The 18,643-nt window shown below is 50.8% G+C and overlaps 1 protein-coding gene across 1 annotated transcript in view; it reads right to left on the bottom strand.

Moving 5' to 3' along the window:
- The window catches only part of chmp1a (charged multivesicular body protein 1A), a 29,552-nt gene extending 11,615 nt beyond the window's left edge, over positions 1–17,937 (bottom strand). Inside the window, exons 1-2 of the mRNA XM_070898228.1 lie at positions 17,792–17,937; positions 3,262–3,281 (exon numbers count right to left, since the gene is read on the bottom strand). Coding sequence (XP_070754329.1) covers positions 3,262–3,281; positions 17,792–17,798 — 27 coding nt within the window. The 5' untranslated portion in view covers positions 17,799–17,937. The remainder of the gene's footprint in view (positions 1–3,261; positions 3,282–17,791) is intronic.
- Between the last annotated feature and the right edge of the window lie 706 nt (positions 17,938–18,643).

The following is an 18,643-nucleotide window of genomic DNA, read 5'->3' as shown; positions in this document are numbered from 1 at the left end:
AAGAGGGGACGGGGACGGGGACGGGGGGGGGGGAAGGAAGAGGGGACGGGGGGGGGGGGGGGGAAGAGAGAGGGGACGGGGGGGGGGGGGAGAGAGAGAGGGGACGGGGGGGGGGGGGAGAGGGGACGGGACGGGGGGGGGGGAGAGGGGACGGGGGAAGAGAGGGGACGGGGGGGGGGGGGAGAAAGAGAGAGGGGACGGGGGGGGGGGGGGGTAAGAGAGAGGGGATGGGGGGGGGGGGGGGGGAGAGAGAGGGGACGGGCGGGGGGGGGGGGGGAGAGAGGGGACGGGGGGGGGGGGAGAAGAGAGGGGACAGGGGGGGGGGGGGAGAGAGGGGACGGGGGGGGGGGGTGGAAGAGAGGAGAGAGGGGACGGGGGGGGGGGGAGAGAGAGGGGACGGGGGGGGGGGGGGAGAAGAGAGGGGACGGGGGGGGGGGGAGAGAGGGGACGGGGGGGGGGGGGGTGGAAGAGAGGAGAGAGGGGACGGGGGGGGGGGGAGAAAGGGGACGGGGGGGGGAAAGAGAGGGGACGGGGGGGGGAAAGAGAGGGGACGGGGGGGGGGGGTGGAAGAGAGGAGACGGGGGGGGGGAAGAGAGGGGACGGGGGGGGGAAGAGAGGGGACGGGGGGGGGGGAAGAAGAGGGGACGGGGGGGGTGGAAGAGAGGGGGACGGGGGGGGTGGAAGAGAGGGGGACGGGGGGGTGGAAGAGAGGGGGACGGGGGGGGTGGAAGAGAGGGGGACGGGGGGGGTGGAAGAGAGGGGGACGGGGGGGGTGGAAGAGAGGGGGACGGGGGGGTGGAAGAGAGGGGGACGGGGGGGGTGGAAGAGAGGGGGACGGGGGGGGTGGAAGAGAGGGGGACGGGGGGGGTGGAAGAGAGGGGGACGGGGGGGTGGAAGAGAGGGGGACGGGGGGGGTGGAAGAGAGGGGGACGGGGGGGTGGAAGAGAGGGGGACGGGGGGGGTGGAAGAGAGGGGGACGGGGGGGGTGGAAGAGAGGGGGACGGGGGGGGTGGAAGAGAGGGGGACGGGGGGGGTGGAAGAGAGGGGGACGGGGGGGGTGGAAGAGAGGGGGACGGGGGGGGTGGAAGAGAGGGGGACGGGGGGGGTGGAAGAGAGGGGGACGGGGGGGGTGGAAGAGAGGGGGACGGGGGGGGTGGAAGAGAGGGGGACGGGGGGGGTGGAAGAGAGGGGGACGGGGGGGGTGGAAGAGAGGGGGACGGGGGGGGTGGAAGAGAGGGGGACGGGGGGGGTGGAAGAGAGGGGGACGGGGGGGGTGGAAGAGAGGGGGACGGGGGGGGTGGAAGAGAGGGGGACGGGGGGGGTGGAAGAGAGGGGGACGGGGGGGGTGGAAGAGAGGGGGACGGGGGGGGTGGAAGAGAGGGGGACGGGGGGGGTGGAAGAGAGGGGGACGGGGGGGGTGGAAGAGAGGGGGACGGGGGGGGTGGAAGAGAGGGGGACGGGGGGGGTGGAAGAGAGGGGGACGGGGGGGGTGGAAGAGAGGGGGACGGGGGGGGTGGAAGAGAGGGGGACGGGGGGGGTGGAAGAGAGGGGGACGGGGGGGGTGGAAGAGAGGGGGACGGGGGGGGTGGAAGAGAGGGGGACGGGGGGGGTGGAAGAGAGGGGGACGGGGGGGGTGGAAGAGAGGGGGACGGGGGGGGTGGAAGAGAGGGGGACGGGGGGGGTGGAAGAGAGGGGGACGGGGGGGGTGGAAGAGAGGGGGACGGGGGGGAAGAGAGGGGACGGGGGGGAAGAGAGGGGACGGGGGGGGGAAGAGAGGGGACGGGGGGGGGAAGAGAGGGGACGGGGGGGGGAAGAGAGGGGACGGGGGGGGGAAGAGAGGGGACGGGGGGGGGAAGAGAGGGGACGGGGGGGAAGAGAGGGGACGACGGGGGGGAAGAGAGGGGACGGGACGGGGGGGGAAGAGAGGGGATGGGACGGGGGGGGGGGAGGGGAAGAGAGGGGACGGGGGGGGGAAGAGAGGGGACGGGGGGGAAGAGAGGGGACGGGGGGGGGAAGAGAGGGGACGGAACGGGGGGGGAAGAGAGGGGATGGGACGGGGGGGGGGAGGGGAAGAGAGGGGGGGGGGAAGAGAGGGGACGGGGGGGGAAGAGAGGGGACGGGGGGGAAGAGAGGGGACGGGGGGGGGAAGAGAGGGGACGGGGAGAGGGAAGAGAGGGGACGGGGGGGGAAGAGAGGGGACGGGGGGGAAGAGAGGGGACGGGGGGGAAGAGAGGGGACGGGGGGGAAGAGAGGGGACGGGGGGGAAGAGAGGGGACGGGGGGGGAAGAGAGGGGACGGGGGGGGAAGAGACGGGACGGGAAGAGAGGGGATGGGACGGGGGGGGGGGGGAGGGGAAGAGAGGGGGGGGGGGGAAGAGAGGGGACGGGGGGGGGGGGGAGGGAGGAAGAGAGGGGACGGGGGGGGGGACGGGGGGGGGAAAAGAGAGGGGACGGGGGGGGGAAAGAGAGGGGACGGGGGGGGGGGGAAGAGAGGGGACGGGGGGGGGGGGGACGGGGGGGGGGGAAAGAGAGGGGACGGGGGGGGGGGAAGAGAGGGGACGGGGGAAGAGAGGGGACGGGGGTGGGGGGGGGGGAAAGAGAGGGGGGACGGGGGAAGAGAGGGGACGGGGGGGGAGGAAGAGAGGGGACGGGGGGGGGAAGAGGGAACGGGGAGAGAAGAGGAGGTGACAGAGGGGAGAAGAGGAAGTGACGGGGGGAGGGGGGGGAGAAGAAGAGGAGGGGACAGGGGGGGGGGGGGAAGAGGAGGAGGGGACAGAGGGGGGGGCGGAGAGGAGTGGAGGGGACGGGGGGGGCGGAGAGGAGAGAAGGGGACGGGGGGGGGAAAGAGGAGAGGAGAGGAGGGGGGGGGGGGAGAAGAGGAGAGGAGAGGAGGGGGGGGGGGGAGAAGAGGAGAGGAGAGAAGGGGACGGGGGGGGGGGGGGAGGGAAGAGGAGAGGAGAGGAGGGGACGGGGGGGGGGGAGAAGAGAGGGGGAGGGGACAGAGTGCAGGGGGGGCAGAGAGGGAGGGAGCGGGAGATCCCACAGAGGTGGACCATGGAGGAGAGGTGATGGAGGAGGAATGAAGTAATCGATACTGTTGCTGCCGATAGGTTGAAGACAAGTAGCATTATATATAATAAAAATATAAAGCCTCAATGCATCACTGTCCAATCACAGCACGGCCATCTTAAGAAATATGAAAAAAGACATCTGACTCTTTTTAAAACAGAAAAAGAAAATTAGGCAGAATTTTAGTACTTACCCGTAACTGAAACAAAGTATCTGTAAAGAGAAAAACCAGTAAAGTTAAATATGGCCAGTTATTGACACTTACAGTGCACTTGTTATCACATCAAACAGTCAAGCCTCCATTGCAACAAATATATTTAAAATATTATGTACTGCCAAGGAGAAGGCATCTGCTTTGGTGGAAAACCTCTAGTATGGTAACCTAATAGTTATAGTACCGGACTAGTAACCCAGAGGTCATGAATTCAAATCCCATCATAGTAAATTTTGAAACTCAATTCAAAACAAATCTGGGAATTTGTGGGTTAGCACCAGAAAATCACCATGAAAGCTGTTGGACTGTTTATAAACCCTACTCAGCCTGTCCGACATGCTATTCCAGTTCCAGACAATCAGCAATACTGCCTTGCAAGTGCTGCCCAACTTCCAATAACAAGTGAACATTAAACGTGATCAACATATTAATTGACACACAAGAAATAGGAGCCGGAGTATGCCATTTGGCCCTTCGAGCTTGCTCCACCATTCAACAAGATCATGGCTGATCTTCTAAGTCAACTCCACCTTCCCGCCCTATCCCCATAATCCTTAAAAATTTATCGACTTCTGTCTTGAATATACTCAACGATTGAGCATCCACAGCTCTCTGGGGTAGAGAATTCCAAAGATTCACAACCCTTTGAGTGAAGAAATGTTTCCTCATCTCAGTTCTAAATGGCTAATCCCTTATTTTGAGTCTGTGACCCCATGTTCTAGATTCCCCAGTCAGGGGAAACATCTTCTCAGCATTAACCCTGTCAAGCTCCTTAAGAATTTTATATGTTTCAATTGGATCACCTCGCATTCTTCTAAATTCTAGCGACTATAGGTCTAGTCTATTCAATTTCTTCTCATAGGGCAATCATCCCAGGAACCAGTCGAGTGAATCTCCCTCTAAGGCAAACATGCTGTGTGGTGGGGTCAGGTTGGTGGAGGAGCTTTGTCATATGGATGTTTAGTGTAAGGTCATCAAAATCCACGGCGTGGCCTTGGACAACATGGACCATTTTCCATACCTCAGGAGCCTACTATCAGCAATGGCAGACATCGATGACGAGGTCCAACACCGCCTCCAGTGCGCTAGTGCAGCCTTCGGTTGCCTGAGGAAGAGTGTGTTTGAAGACCAGGACCTCAAATCTGGATCTAAAGCTTATGGTCTACAGGGCAGTAATGATACCCGTCCTATATGGCTGAGAGATGTGGACCATATACAGTAGACACCTCAAAGTGCTAGAGAAGTACCACCAATGCTGCTTCCGTAAGATCCTGCAAATCCACTGGGAGGATAGACGCACAGTGTTCTCGCTCAGGCCAACATTCCCAGCATCGAAGCACTGACCACACTCGACCAGCTCTGTTGGGCGGACCACATCGTCCGCATGCCCGACATGAGACTCCCAAGGCAAGCGCTCAACTCGGAACTCCTACATGGCAAGCGAGCCCCAGGTGGGCAGAGGAAACGCTACAAGGGCGCCTTCAATGCCTCCTTGATAAAGTGCAACATCCCCACTAGCACCTGGGAATAAAGGCCTAGTCTACTCAACCTCTCCTCATAGGGCAATACCCTCATCCCAGGAACCAGTCGAGTGAACCTCCTCTGAATGCAAACATTTCCTAGTCTCTCGCCATTCAAAAGATATTCTGCTTTTGTTTTTTCTACCAAAATGGATAACTTCACACTTCCCCACATTGTATTCCATTTGCCATATTCTTGCCCACTCAGTCAACCTGTCTATATATCTCTGCAGCCTCTTTGTGCCCTCCTCACAGCTTACTTTCCCACCTAACTCTATCAGCAAACTTGGATACATTACGCTCAGTCCCTTCATCCAAGTTATGTATTTAACCCTTTATAACCTGCATGACATCTGACCACCAGAGGGCCCACCTGTTGGAGTCCCAAGGGATCACAGCATCCCTTGGGAGCACAGTATATAAGCAGGCTACCCACGAGGTACCCGCACTCGAGTCTTATTAAAAGGAGCTAAGGTCACACTCGCTCATTGTACACAGTACTCAGTTTCATCCTTTATTACGAGTGTACCAATTGGTGACGAGGTAACGAACAAAAATGCAAAGAACAGTCGGCATCCTGGAGAAGTTCTCAGAAGGAGACGATTGGGAGGCCTTCGTGGAGAGACTCGACCAATACTTCGTGGCCAACGAGCTGGAAGGGGACGAGAATGCTACCAAACGAAGGGCGATCCTCTTAACTGTCTGTGGGGCAACAACCTATGGCCTCAAGAAGAATCTCCTGGCCCCGGCAAAACCAACAGAGAAATCCTAAGAAGAACTGTGTACGCTGGTGCGGGAGCACCTAAATCCTAAGGAAAGCGTTTTGATGGCGAGATACCGGTTCTACACGTGTCAATGATTGGAGGGCCAGGACGTGGCAAGCTATGTCACCAAACTAAGGCGTCTCGCAGGACATTGTGAGTTAGAGGGATTCCGAGAACAAATGCTCAAGAGACTTTTTTGTACTGGGCATTGGACATGAGACAATCCTTCGCAAACTGTTGACTGTAGAAACTCCGAATCTAAGTAAAGCCATAACGATAGCCCAGGCATTTATGTCCACCAGCAACAACACCAAACAGATTTTGCAGAGTAAAGTAGTTCAGCCAATACTGTGCATAAAGTAACGTCGGTCTCGAGCAGAAATACACATGGCAGAACATACATGCCGGCTGCTGCAGCCGAACCTCAGTTGACCCAGAGTCTAACATCAATCGTAACTGCGAGGCAGTTAACACCTTGTTGGCGCTGTGGAGGTGATCATCGGGCCCATCAATGGCGCTTTAGGCACTATGCGTGCAATGGTTGCAGAACAATGGGACACCGCCAAAGAGTGTGCAGGCGAGCTGCAAACCACCACGTCGCAGAGGAAGATCGATGCACTGTGGATCAGGCTGAATTGGAGACTCGAACCAAGGTGGCAGGAAGTGTATGGGGTACACACACTTCACTACAAAATGTCCACCAATAATGTTGAAAGTTGAACTGAACGGTATTCCAGTATCTATGGCACGGGACAAGTGGACAAGTCAGTCCATAATGAGTAAAAAGGCCTTCGACAGGCTGTGGGGCAAAAAGGCACACAGGCCAAAGCTCAGCCCCATTCACACCAAACTAAGGATTTACACCAAGGAACTAGCCTTTGTAATTGGCAGTGCAGAAGTCAAAGTCTATGACGGAGCAGTACACGAACTTCCGCTGTGGATTGTGCCAGGGGATGACCCACGTTGTTTGGCTGGGAAAAATCCGCTGGAACTGGGATGACATCCGAGCGCTTTCGTACATCGACGACACCTCATGTACCCAGGTTCTGAACAAGTTCCCATCGTTGTTTGAGCCAGGCACTGGAAGTTTCTTGGGGGCGAAAGTGCAGATCCATTTGGTTCCCAGTACGAGACCCATCCACCACAAGGCACGGGCGGTATCTTACATGTGTGAAAAAGTGGAAATTGAACTGGACAGGCTGCAACAAGAAGGCATCATCGTGCCGGTGAATTCAACGACTGGGCCAGTCCGATTGTCCCGGTACTTAAGGAGGACGGCACGGTTGGAATTTGTGGGGACTATAAAGTAACGATTAACCGTTTTTCGCTGCAGGACCAATACCCGCTACAAAAGGCAGACGACCTATTTGCGACCCTGGCTGGAGGGAAGACGCTCACCAAGCTGGACCTGACCTCTGCCTACATGACTCAGGAGCTGGAAGAGTCTTCGAAAGGCTTCACCTGCATCAACACGCACAAAGGTCTGTTCATCTACAACCGGTGCCCATTTGGGAATCGGTCGGCCGCGGCTATCTTCCAGCGGAACATGGAAAGCCGACTAAAGTTGGTTCCTTGCACCGTGGTTTTCCAAGACGACATATTGGTTACAGGCAGGGACACCATTGAGCACTTGAAGAATCTGGAAGAGGTTCTTAGCTGGTTAGATTGCGTGGGGCTCAGGTTGAAATATGTTTTCCTGGCACAGGACGTCGAGTTCTTGGGAAGAAGAATTGCAGCAGATGGCATCAGACCCACCGACTCCAAGACGGAGGCCATCAAGAACGCACCGCGACCACAGAATGTGACGGAGCTGCGGTCGTTCCTGGGACTCCTTAACTATTTCGGTAATTTTCTACCTGGGTTAAGCACCCTGCTAGAACCCCTCCATGCGCTACTGCGCAAGGGAGACGACTGGGTATGGGGGAATTCACAAGAGGCTGCCTTGAAGAAAGCCAGAAATCTGTTGTGTTCAAACAAATTGTTTGTCCTGTATAACCCTTGTAAACGATTAGTGCTAGCTTGCAATGAGTTGTCATATGGGATTGGGTGTGTGTTACAACAGGCTAATGAATCGGGGATTTTGCAACCGGTCGCTTATGCGTCCAGGAGTTTGTCCAAGGCCGAAAGGGCCTACAGCATGATTGAAAAAGAGGCTCTGGCGTGCATCTACGGGGTGAAAAAAAATGCACCAGTACTTATTTGGTCTCAAGTTTGAGCTTGAAACTGACCAGAAGCCGCTGATATCGCTGTTCTATGAGAGCAAAGGGATTAATACCAATGCCTCTGCCCGCATCCAAAGATGGGCGCTCACGCTGTCGGCATACAACTATGTAATCCGCCACAGATAACTGCGCAGATGCTCTCGGTCGGCTGCCATTGCCAACCACCGGGGTAGAAATGGCACAGCCAGCGGACTTGCTCATAGTCACGGAGGCATTCGAGAACTGTCCTTGGCGCACTCTGGAGTCTTATTAAAAGGAGCTAAGGTCACACTTGCTCACTGTACACAGTACTCAGTTTCATCCTATGATGTGATTGGCATTACGGAGACGTGGCTCCAGGATGATCAGGGCTGGGAACTCAACATCCAGGGGTATTCAACATTCAGGAAGGATAGAATAAAAGGAAAAGGAGGTGGGGTAGCATTGCTGGTTAAAGAGGAGATTAATGCAATAGTTAGGAAGGACATTAGCTTGGATGATGTGGAATCTATATGGGTAGAGCTGCAGAATACCAAAGGGCAAAAAACGTTAGTGGGAGTTGTGTACAGACCTCCAAACAGTAGTAGTGATGTTGGGGAGGGTATCAAACAGGAAATTAGGTGCAGCAGTTATAATGGGTGACTTTAATATGCACATAGATTGGGCGAGCCAAACTGGAAGCAATACGGTGGAGGAGGATTTCCTGGAGTGCATAAGGGATGGTTTTCTAGACCAATATGTCGAGGAACCAAGTAGGGGGGAGGCCATCTTAGACTGGGTGTTGTGGTAATGAGAGAGGATTAATTAGAAATCTCATTGTGCGAGGCCCCTTGGGGAAGAGTGACCATAATATGGTGGAATTCTGCATTAGGATGGAGAATGAAACAGTTAATTCAGAGACCATGGTCCAGAACTTAAAGAAGGGTAACTTTGAAGGTATGAGGTGTGAATTGGCTAGGATAGATTGGCGAATGATACTTAAGGGGTTGACTGTGGATAGGCAATGGCAGACATTTAGAGACCGCATGGATGAACTACAACAATTGTACATTCTGTCTGGCGTAAAAATAAAAAAGGGAAGGTGGCTCAACCGTGGCTATCAAGGGAAATCAGGGATAGTATTAAAGCCAAGGAAGTGGCATACAAATTGGCCAGAAATAGCAGCGAACCCGGGGACTGGGAGAAATTTAGAACTCAGCAGAGGAGGATAAAGGGTTTGATTAGGGCAGGGAAAATGGAGTACGAGAAGAAGCTTGCAGGGAACATTAAGGCGGATTGCAAAAGTTTCTATAGGTATGTAAAGAGAAAAAGGTTAGTAAAGACAAACGTAGGTCCCCTGCAGTCAGAATCAGGGGAAGTCATAACAGGGAACAAAGAAATGGCAGACCAATTGAACAAGTACTTTGGTTCTGTATTCACTAAGGAGGACACCAACAACCTTCCGGATATAAAAGGGGTCAGAGGGTCTAGTAAGGAGGAGGAACTGAGGGAAATCTTTATTAGTTGGGAAATTGTGTTGGGGAAATTGATGGGATTGAAGGCCAATAAATCCCCAGGGCCTGATGGACTGCATCCCAGAGTACTTAAGGAGGTGGCCTTGGAAATAGTGGATACATTGAGTCATTTCCAACATTCCATTGACTCCGGATTAGTTCCTATCGAGTGGAGGGTAGCCAATGTAACCCCACTTTTTAAAAAAGGAGGGAGAGAGAAAACAGGGAATTATAGACCGGTCAGCCTGACCTCAGTAGTGGGTAAAATGATGGAATCAATTATTAAGGATGTCATAGCAGTGCATTTGGAAAATGGTGACATGATAGGTCCAAGTCAGCATGGATTTGTGAAAGGGAAATCATGCTTGACAAACCTTCTGGAATTTTTTGAGGATGTTTCCAGTAAAGTGGACAAGGGAGAACCAGTTAATGTGATATATTTGGACTTTCAGAAGGCTTTCGACAAGGTCCCACACAAGAGATTAATGTGCAAAGTTAAAGCACATGGGATTGGGGGTAGTGTGCTGACGTGGATTGAGAACTGGTTGTCAGACAGGAAGCAAAAAGTAGGAGTAAATGGCTACTTTTCAGAATGGCAGGCAGTGACTAGTGGGGTACCGCAAGGTTCTGTGCTGGGGCCCCAGCTGTTTACATTGTACATTAATGATTTAGACGAGGGGATTAAATGTAGTATCTCCAAATTTGCAGATGACACTAAGTTGGGTGGCAGTGTGAGCTGCGAGGAGGATGCTATGAGGCTGCAGTGACTTGGATAGGTTAGGTGAGTGGGCAAATACATGGCAGATGAAGTATAATGTGGATAAATGTGAATTTATCCACTTTGGTGGTAAAAACAGAGAGACAGACTATTATCTGAATGGTGACAGATTAGGAAAAGGGGAGGTGCAACGAGACCTGGGTGTCATGGTACATCAGTCATTGAAGGCTGGCATGCAGGTACAGCAGGCGGTTAAGAAAGCAAATGGCATGTTGGCCTTCATAGCGAGGGGATTTGAGTACAGGGGCAGGGAGGTGTTGCTACAGTTGTACGGGGCCTTGGTGAGGCCACACCTGGAGTATTGTGTACAGTTTTGGTCTCCTAACTTGAGGAAGGACATTCTTGCTATTGAGGGAGTGCAGCGAAGATTCACCAGACTGATTCCCGGGATGGTGGGACTGACCTATCAAGAAAGACTGGATCAACTGGGCTTGTATTCACTGGAGTTCAGAAGAATGAGAGGGGACCTCATAGAAACGTTTAAAATTCTGACGGGTTTAGACAGGTTAGATGCAGGAAGAATGTTCCCAATGTTGGGGAAGTCCAGAACCAGGGGTCACAGTCTAAGGATAAGGGGTAAGCCATTTAGGACCGAGAGGCGGGAGTGCGTGGTTGATGAGGCCTATAAAGGCCCAGTGGCAGCGAGAGGCGGCGGCAGTCCGAGAGGCGGGAGTGCGTGGTTGGTGAGGCCTATAAAGGCCCAGTGGCAGCGAGAGGCGGCGGCAGTCCGAGAGGCGGGAGTGCGTGGTTGGTGAGGCCTATAAAGGCCCAGTGGCAGCGAGAGGCATACCTGTGCAGCTACAGTGGGGAGAGAAGGCAAAAAAGAAGTAGAAAGAAATCAAAAGGTGACGTCACAGCCAAGAGGGTAAGTGATTGGCTGGTGATTGGTGAGTAGTTTTTCTTTTTCTCTTCTATAACAGTGAGTAACTTTTAACATTGTTGCTGCCAATTTAAGTGTATCTAAGGGTTAAGTCATGGCAGGAGAGCTCGGTCGGGTGTTATGCTCCTCCTGTACCATGTGGGAACTCAGGACGACATCAGTGTCCCTGACGACTATATCTGCAGGAAGTGTATCCACCTCAAGCTCCTGACGGTCCGCGTTGCGGAGTTGGAGCTGAGGGTGGATTCACTCTGGAGCATCCACGGTGCTGAGAATGACGTGAGTATCATGTGTAGCGAGTTGGTCTTAACGCAGGAGAAGGGTCCACAGCCAGCTAGGGAATGGAAGACCAGCAGGAAGAGTAGTGCAAGGAAGGTAGTGCAGGAGTCCCCTGTGGTCATCCCCCTGCAAAACAGATACACTGCTTTGGGTACTGTTGATGGGGATGACTCATCAGGGGAGGGCAGCAGCAGCCAAGTTCATGGCACCGTGGCTGGCTCTGTTGCACAGGAGGGCAGGAAAAAGAGTGGGAGAGCGATAGTGAGAGGGGATTCAATTGTAAAGGGAATAGATAGGCGTTTCTGCGGCCGCAACCGAGACTCCAGGATGGTATGTTGCCTCCCTGGTGCAAGGGTCAAGAATGTCTCGGAGCGGGTGCAGGACATTCTAAAAAGGGAGGGAGATCAGCCAGTTGTCGTGGTGCACAGTGGTACCAATGACATAGGTAAAAAAAGGGATGAGGTCCTACGAAACGAATTTAAGGAGTTAGGAGCTAAATTAAAAAGTAGGACCTCAAAAGTAGTAATCTCGGGATTGCTACCAGTGCCACGTGATAGTCAGAGTAGGAATCGCAGGATAGCGCAGATGAATACGTGGCTTGAGCAGTGGTGCAGCAGGGAGGGATTCAAATTCCTGGGGCATTGGAACCGGTTCTGGGGGAGGTGGGACCAGTACAAACCGGACGGTCTGCACCTGGGCAGGACCGGAACCAATGTCCTCGGGGGAGTGTTTGCTAGTGCTGTTGGGGAGGATTTAAACTAATATGGCAGGGGGATGGGAACCAATGCAGGGAGACAGAGGGAAACAAAAAGGAGGCAAAAGCAAAAGACAGAAAGGAGATGAGGAAAAGTGGAGGGCAGAGAAACCCAAGGCAAAGAACAAAAAGGGCCACTGTACAGCAAAATTCTAAAAGGACAAAGGGTGTTAAAAAGACAAGCCTGAAGGCTTTGTGTCTTAATGCAAGGAGTATCCGCAATAAGGGGGATGAATTAACTGTGCAAATAGATGTTAACAAATATGATGTGATTGGGATTACGGAGACGTGGCTCCAGGATGATCAGGGCTGGGAACTCAACATCCAGGGGTATTCAACATTCAGGAAAGATAGAATAAAAGGAAAAGGAGGTGGGGTAGCATTGCTGGTTAAGGAGGAAATTAAGGCAATAGTTCGGAAGGACATTAGCTTGGATGATGTGGAATCTATATGGGTAGAGCTGCAGAATACCAAAGGGCAAAAAACGTTAGTGGGAGTTGTGTACAGACCTCCAAACAGTAGTAGTGATGTTGGGGAGGGCATCAAACATGAAATTAGGGGCGCGTGCAATAAAGGTGCAGCAGTTATAATGGGTGACTTTAATATGCACATAGATTGGGTTAATCAAACTGGAAGCAATACGGTGGAGGAGGATTTCCTAGAGTGCATAAGGGATGGTTTTTTAGACCAATATGTCGAGGAACCAACTAGGGGGGAGGCCATCTTAGACTGGGTGTTGTGTAATGAGAGAGGATTAATTAGCAATCTCGTTGTGCGAGACCCCTTGGGGAAGAGTGACCATAATATGGTGGAATTCTGCATTAGGATGGAGAATGAAACAGTTAATTCAGAGACCATGGTCCAGAACTTAAAGAAGGGTAACTTTGAAGGTATGAAGCGTGAATTGGCTAGGATAGATTGGCGAATGATACTGAAGGGGTTGACTGTGGATGGGCAATGGCAGACATTTAGAGACCGCATGGATGAACTACAACAATTGTACATTCCTGTCTGGCGTAAAAATAAAAAAGGGAAGGTGGCTCAACCGTGGCTATCAAGGGAAATCAGGGATAGTATTAAAGCCAAGGAAGTGGCATACAAATTGGCCAGAAATAGCAGCGAACCCGGGGACTGGGAGAAATTTAGAACTCAGCAGAGGAGGACAAAGGGTTTGATTAGGGCAGGGAAAATGGAGTACGAGAAGAAGCTTGCAGGGAACATTAAGACGGATTGCAAAAGTTTCTATAGATATGTAAAGAGAAAAAGGTTAGTAAAGACAAACGTTGGTCCCCTGCAGTCAGAATCAGGGGAAGTCATAACGGGTAACAAAGAAGTGGCAGACCAATTGAACAAGTACTTTGGTTCGGTATTCACTGAGGAGGACACAAACAACCTTCCGGATATAAAAGGGGTCGGAGGGTCTAGTAAGGAGGAGGAACTGAGGGAAATCCTTATTAGTCGGGAAATTGTGTTGGGGAAATTGATGGGATTGAAGGCCGATAAATCCCCAGGGCCTGATGGACTGCATCCCAGAGTACTTAAGGAGGTGGCCTTGGAAATAATGGATGCATTGACAGTCATTTTCCAACATTCCATTGACTCTGGATCAGTTCCTATGGAGTGGAGGGTAGCCAATGTAACCCCACTTTTTAAAAAAGGAGGGAAAGAGATAACAGGGAATTATAGACCGGTCAGCCTGACATCGGTAGTGGGTAAAATGATGGAATCAATTATTAAGGATGTCATAGCAGTGCATTTGGAAAGAGGTGATATGATAGGTCCAAGTCAGCATGGATTTGTGAAAGGGAAATCATGCTTGACAAATCTTCTGGAATTTTTTGAGGATGTTTCCAATAGAGTGGACAAGGGAGAACCAGTTGATGTGGTATATTTGGACTTTCAGAAGGCTTTCGACAAGGTCCCACACAAGAGATTAATGTGCAAAGTTAAAGCACATGGGATTGGGGGTAATGTGCTGACATGGATTGAAAACTGGTTGTCAGACAGGAAGCAAAGAGTAGGAGTAAATGGGGACTTTTCAGAATGGCAGGCAGTGACTAGTGGGGTACCGCAAGGTTCTGTGCTGGGGCCCCAGCTGTTTACACTGTATATTAATGATTTAGACGAGGGGATTAAATGTAGTATCTCCAAATTTGCGGATGACACTAAGTTGGGTGGCAGTGTGAGCTGCGAGGAGGATGCTATGAGGCTGCAGAGCGACCTGGATAGGTTAGGTGAGTGGGCAAATGCATGGCAGATGAAGTATAATGTGGATAAATGTGAGGTTATCCACTTTGGTGGTAAAAACAGAGAGACAGACTATTATCTGAATGGTGACAGATTAGGAAAAGGGGAGGTGCAACGAGACCTGGGTGTCATGGTACATCAGTCATTGAAGGTTGGCATGCAGGTACAGCAGGCGGTTAAGAAAGCAAATGGCATGTTGGCCTTCATAGCGAGGGGATTTGAGTACTGGGGCAGGGAGGTGTTGCTACAGTTGTACAGGGCCATGGTGAGGCCACACCTGGAGTACTGTGTACAGTTTTGGTCTCCTAACCTGAGGAAGGACATTCTTGCTATTGAGAGAGTGCAGCGAAGGTTCACCAGACTGATTCCCAGGATGGCGGGACTGACCTATCAAGAAAGACTGGATCAACTGGGCTTGTATTCACTGGAGTTCAGATGAATGAGAGGGGACCTCATAGAAACGTTTAAAATTCTGACGGGGTTAGACAGGTTAGATGCAGGAAGAATGTTCCCAAAGTTGGGGAAGTCCAGAACCAGGGGACACAGTCTAAGGATAAGGGGTAAGCCATTTAGGACCGAGATGAGGAGGAATTTCTTCACCCAGAGAGTGGTGAACCTGTGGAATTCTCGACCACAGAAAGTAGTTGAGGCCAATTCACTAAATATATTCAAAAGGGAGATAGATGAAGTCCTTACCACTCGGGGGATCAAGGGGTATGGCAAGAAAGCAGGAAGGGGGTACTGAAGTTGCATGTTCAGCCATGAACTCATTGAATGGCGGTGCAGGCTAGAAGGGCTGAATGGCCTACTCCTGCACCTATTTTCTATGTTTCTATGTTTCTATTACGAGTGTACCACAAGTCATTAATATAGATTGTAAATAGCTGAGGCCCCAGCACTGATCCTTGCAGTACCCCGCTAGTTACAGACTGCCAACCCAAAAAAGTCCTGTTTATTTCTACTCCGTTTTCTGTCCATTAACCAATCCTCAATGCCAATATATTACCCTCAATCCCATGAGTCCTAATTTTGTGTAATAACCTCGTTTGGCACCTTATTGAAACTTTTTGTACTTTCACAAGAGCTACTTGATGGGATTTTAGGCTCCAGTCTAACAGCACCACATTGTTCTAGTTGCATTTCCATAACCAGCTGCTTTAAAAAGATAAAACAAATACATTTACATTTTCACAGCTGAGTACATTATCTAGACCAGAAGCCAAAGATCCCAACACCCAGTCCTCCAAATACTTAACTTCAGTAACTAGGCTGATTGTTTCAAAACACCCAATGTGAAAACATTCCTCAACATCGTGTTCTGATATTAAATATTCTATTAAACCCTAATTGTTCTTTTAGCGTTGAGACAAATATTCTGAATACTTGCACCTAAAGTAAGAGTAAATACTCTCAAGTTGGATGCTGTCTTGTATAGGAAGTAGCAAATTTTCTTGCAATCACCTGAAAAATTCATAAAAAGGTATTACTGCAGGTATATAACAGAAATCACTATACTGCAGATCTTGCCATGTATTCCAACAAACTTCTGGTTACATCATAAATTTTGTAATATCTTTTAATCAACCTTTGTCTTACAGGGTGTGGCTTAAGACAGAAACCAGGAAGTGGCTCGTATCAATCTAGAAAAACCAAGCCAAGAAAAAAAGTCAGCACAAGCTGAACACTGCTACATGCTCAGTTGGTGTTAACTTTTCTTAGTTCAGGAATCTCCAGATTGAAGTAAACTTGGTCGACAAGAAAACATTTTCAAGTCATTCTATGGAGCCACTCCTATGATTTGCATTTGAGCAGCACAATGGGAGAATCAAAATCATGGGTCCTATTTTAGGTTGACTAGTATACACCAAAAACCAGACAAGCCTAGCCCCACAAGGGCACAATCGAGTGCCTCCTCTCTCTAAAGAAAATACACCTGCTATTTAAAGACACAGTCTGGTCAGGAGCATCAACTGGGATTGCAAATTACATGTAGAAATAAACTTTGGCACACTAATAATGGCAACCACCATAAAGGCTACAAGGATAGCATTACAGTCAACTGAGTTGAGTTTCAAACCCCACATCCTTGCCATCACAAAAACCACCTACTTCTATCTCCGTAACATCAGCCATCTTTGCCCTACCTCAGTCGCTCTGCTGCCTTTGTCACCTCTAAACTCCACTATTCCAAAGCTCTCCTGGCCAGCCTCCCATGCTCCATAAATATCAGCTCATCCAAAATTCTGCTGTCTGTATCCTGTCCTGTATCTAGTCCCACTGACTCATTGCCATTGTCCTCTCTGATCTATATTGACTCTGGGTCCTCCAATGGCTCAGATTTAATATTCTTATCTCTATGACTTTCTCCAGCCCTACAAACCCCACACGCTCTGTTCCCCTGACTCTGGTTTCTTGTGCATAGTCTACTCTTTCACTCCATTAATATATTCCACCACTCATGCCCCACACTCAAATGCCCTTCCTAAATCCCTCTGCTTCTCTACCTTTAAAGACCCTCCTCAAACCAACCTCTTTGACCAAGCTTTTGGTCACTCATCCCATCCTCTGGTTCATTGTTCATTTTTCTCCTTCTACCTCAGTAAAGTGTCTTGGGACATTTCTTCTATGTTAAAAGGCACTATATGGATGCAAGTTGCAGTTATTTGCAGTCAGCCTTGGCTCAATGGTAACACACTCATTTCTCAGTCAGAAAGTCATGGGTTCAAGCCCCACACCAGAGAATCAAGTATATAATTCAGGCTGACACTACAGTACTGAAGGAGTGCTGCACTATCTGAGGTGCCGTTTTTCAGATGAGACATGAAAACAAGGCCCTCTCAGGTGGACATAAGAGATCACATGGCACATTTCAAAAATAAAAAATAGGGTGTTATCCTGTGCAACACCATCAATTATGTGGTCATCTATCTTATTTCTGTTTGTGGGACCTTGCCTTATGTTTGCCTACATAACAATGTCTACACTTCAATTGTAATTCATTGGCTGTGAAACATTTTGGAAATGCCTTGAGGAAGTGAAAGGCATTATTTAAATAAAAGTTATTTGTTTCTATCTGTCCAGCTCCTTAAGCCCTATCTCGTTGGTAGCACTATTCGACCAGTTCCCCTCACCTCTCAGGTCTGACCCCCTGTGAAGTTACCTCCCCAACACGTCCCTCGACTCCTGCTCGGGATCCACCTGTCCACGGAGCAACGTGGGACGATCCATGACATTTCGAATCCACGGTACAGGCACAGATTGGTGTCCTCTCCTCCCTCCCTCCCTACAGCTGACATTTTCCAGGAAGCCTGGCTCTAAAATCTAAAGGGTGGCAAGTCCCCTCCCCCCAAAAAAACACAAAGTAACTCCTCTTTATGACTAAATATCAATAATCAGATTTAAAAGACGAGGCTCAGGAAGGGGGGGCAGTAGGATGAAGTGAATGGAGAAGGAGACACAACGCCTGGGCCATATTTATTTACTCTCTCTCTCTCTCCCTCCCTCCCTCCCTCCCTCCCTCCATCCATCAGCCAGCCATAGCTTGATTATTAAACTAATACCGCCGCCGACACAGGGAGCCGGCATTCCCGTACCGTCCATGGTCTCCGAGTTGCTGTACAAGTTGCCCAGAGTTGCTGCCTTCCTTTGCCCTCCCCCTTTCAGGACGCTTTCTGTCGATCGGGCTCCAGCTCCGGCCACTTCCAACTCGCGTCAGGCCTGGAAATGACGTGACGGGCGCGCTCCCGCTCAAACCGCCGCGCGGGGGGAGCGCGCACGCACTCCCGCTTTCCTCCATCACGTGATGCGCGACGTCACCAAAGTGAGGTCACCACTCGCGCAACAAAGAGTCCCTCCCATTCCCCCTCCTGGTGGTGGGGCAGGTTGGCAGCAGTGAGCTCTGTGACCTAAGGTCAGACTCCTCTTTACCTTATCCCATGGGAATCTCCAGCAGCAACAGCAAGGGTAAAGTAAACGAGTTAGTAATCAGTTGATTTCTGTTATATGTATAACACATTAATTTAAAATTCTTTCCCCTTTTGGACAGAGAATTAATCTTAAAGAAAGCTAATAACTGATTTAATTTGCATCAATTGCTGATTTTCTACTTTTAAACTTAATTTAGAATTATGGTATATATTTAATTTTATTTAATTATAATTAATCTTTATTATACTGATTGTACTATTGTATACTCCTTACTGTATTATTTACAATGTAATTTGAATTTCTTTTTTTGGAATGTTGGCCTTTATTGCAAAGGGGATGGTGTATAAAAGTAGGGAAATCCTGCTACAACTGTACAGGGCATTGGTGAGACCACACCTGGAGAACTGCGTACAGTCTTATTTAAGAAGGAATATCATCATCATCATCATCATCATCATAGGCAGTCCCTCGGAATCGAGGAAGACTTGCTTCCACTCCTAAAGTGAGTCCTTTGGTGG

This window comes from Pristiophorus japonicus, chromosome 13 (assembly GCF_044704955.1).
Source record: "Pristiophorus japonicus isolate sPriJap1 chromosome 13, sPriJap1.hap1, whole genome shotgun sequence".
Taxonomy (NCBI): Eukaryota; Metazoa; Chordata; class Chondrichthyes; family Pristiophoridae; genus Pristiophorus; species Pristiophorus japonicus.
The sequence above is the reverse complement of the archived record's forward strand: the minus strand, read 5'-3'. Positions and strand labels throughout refer to the sequence as shown.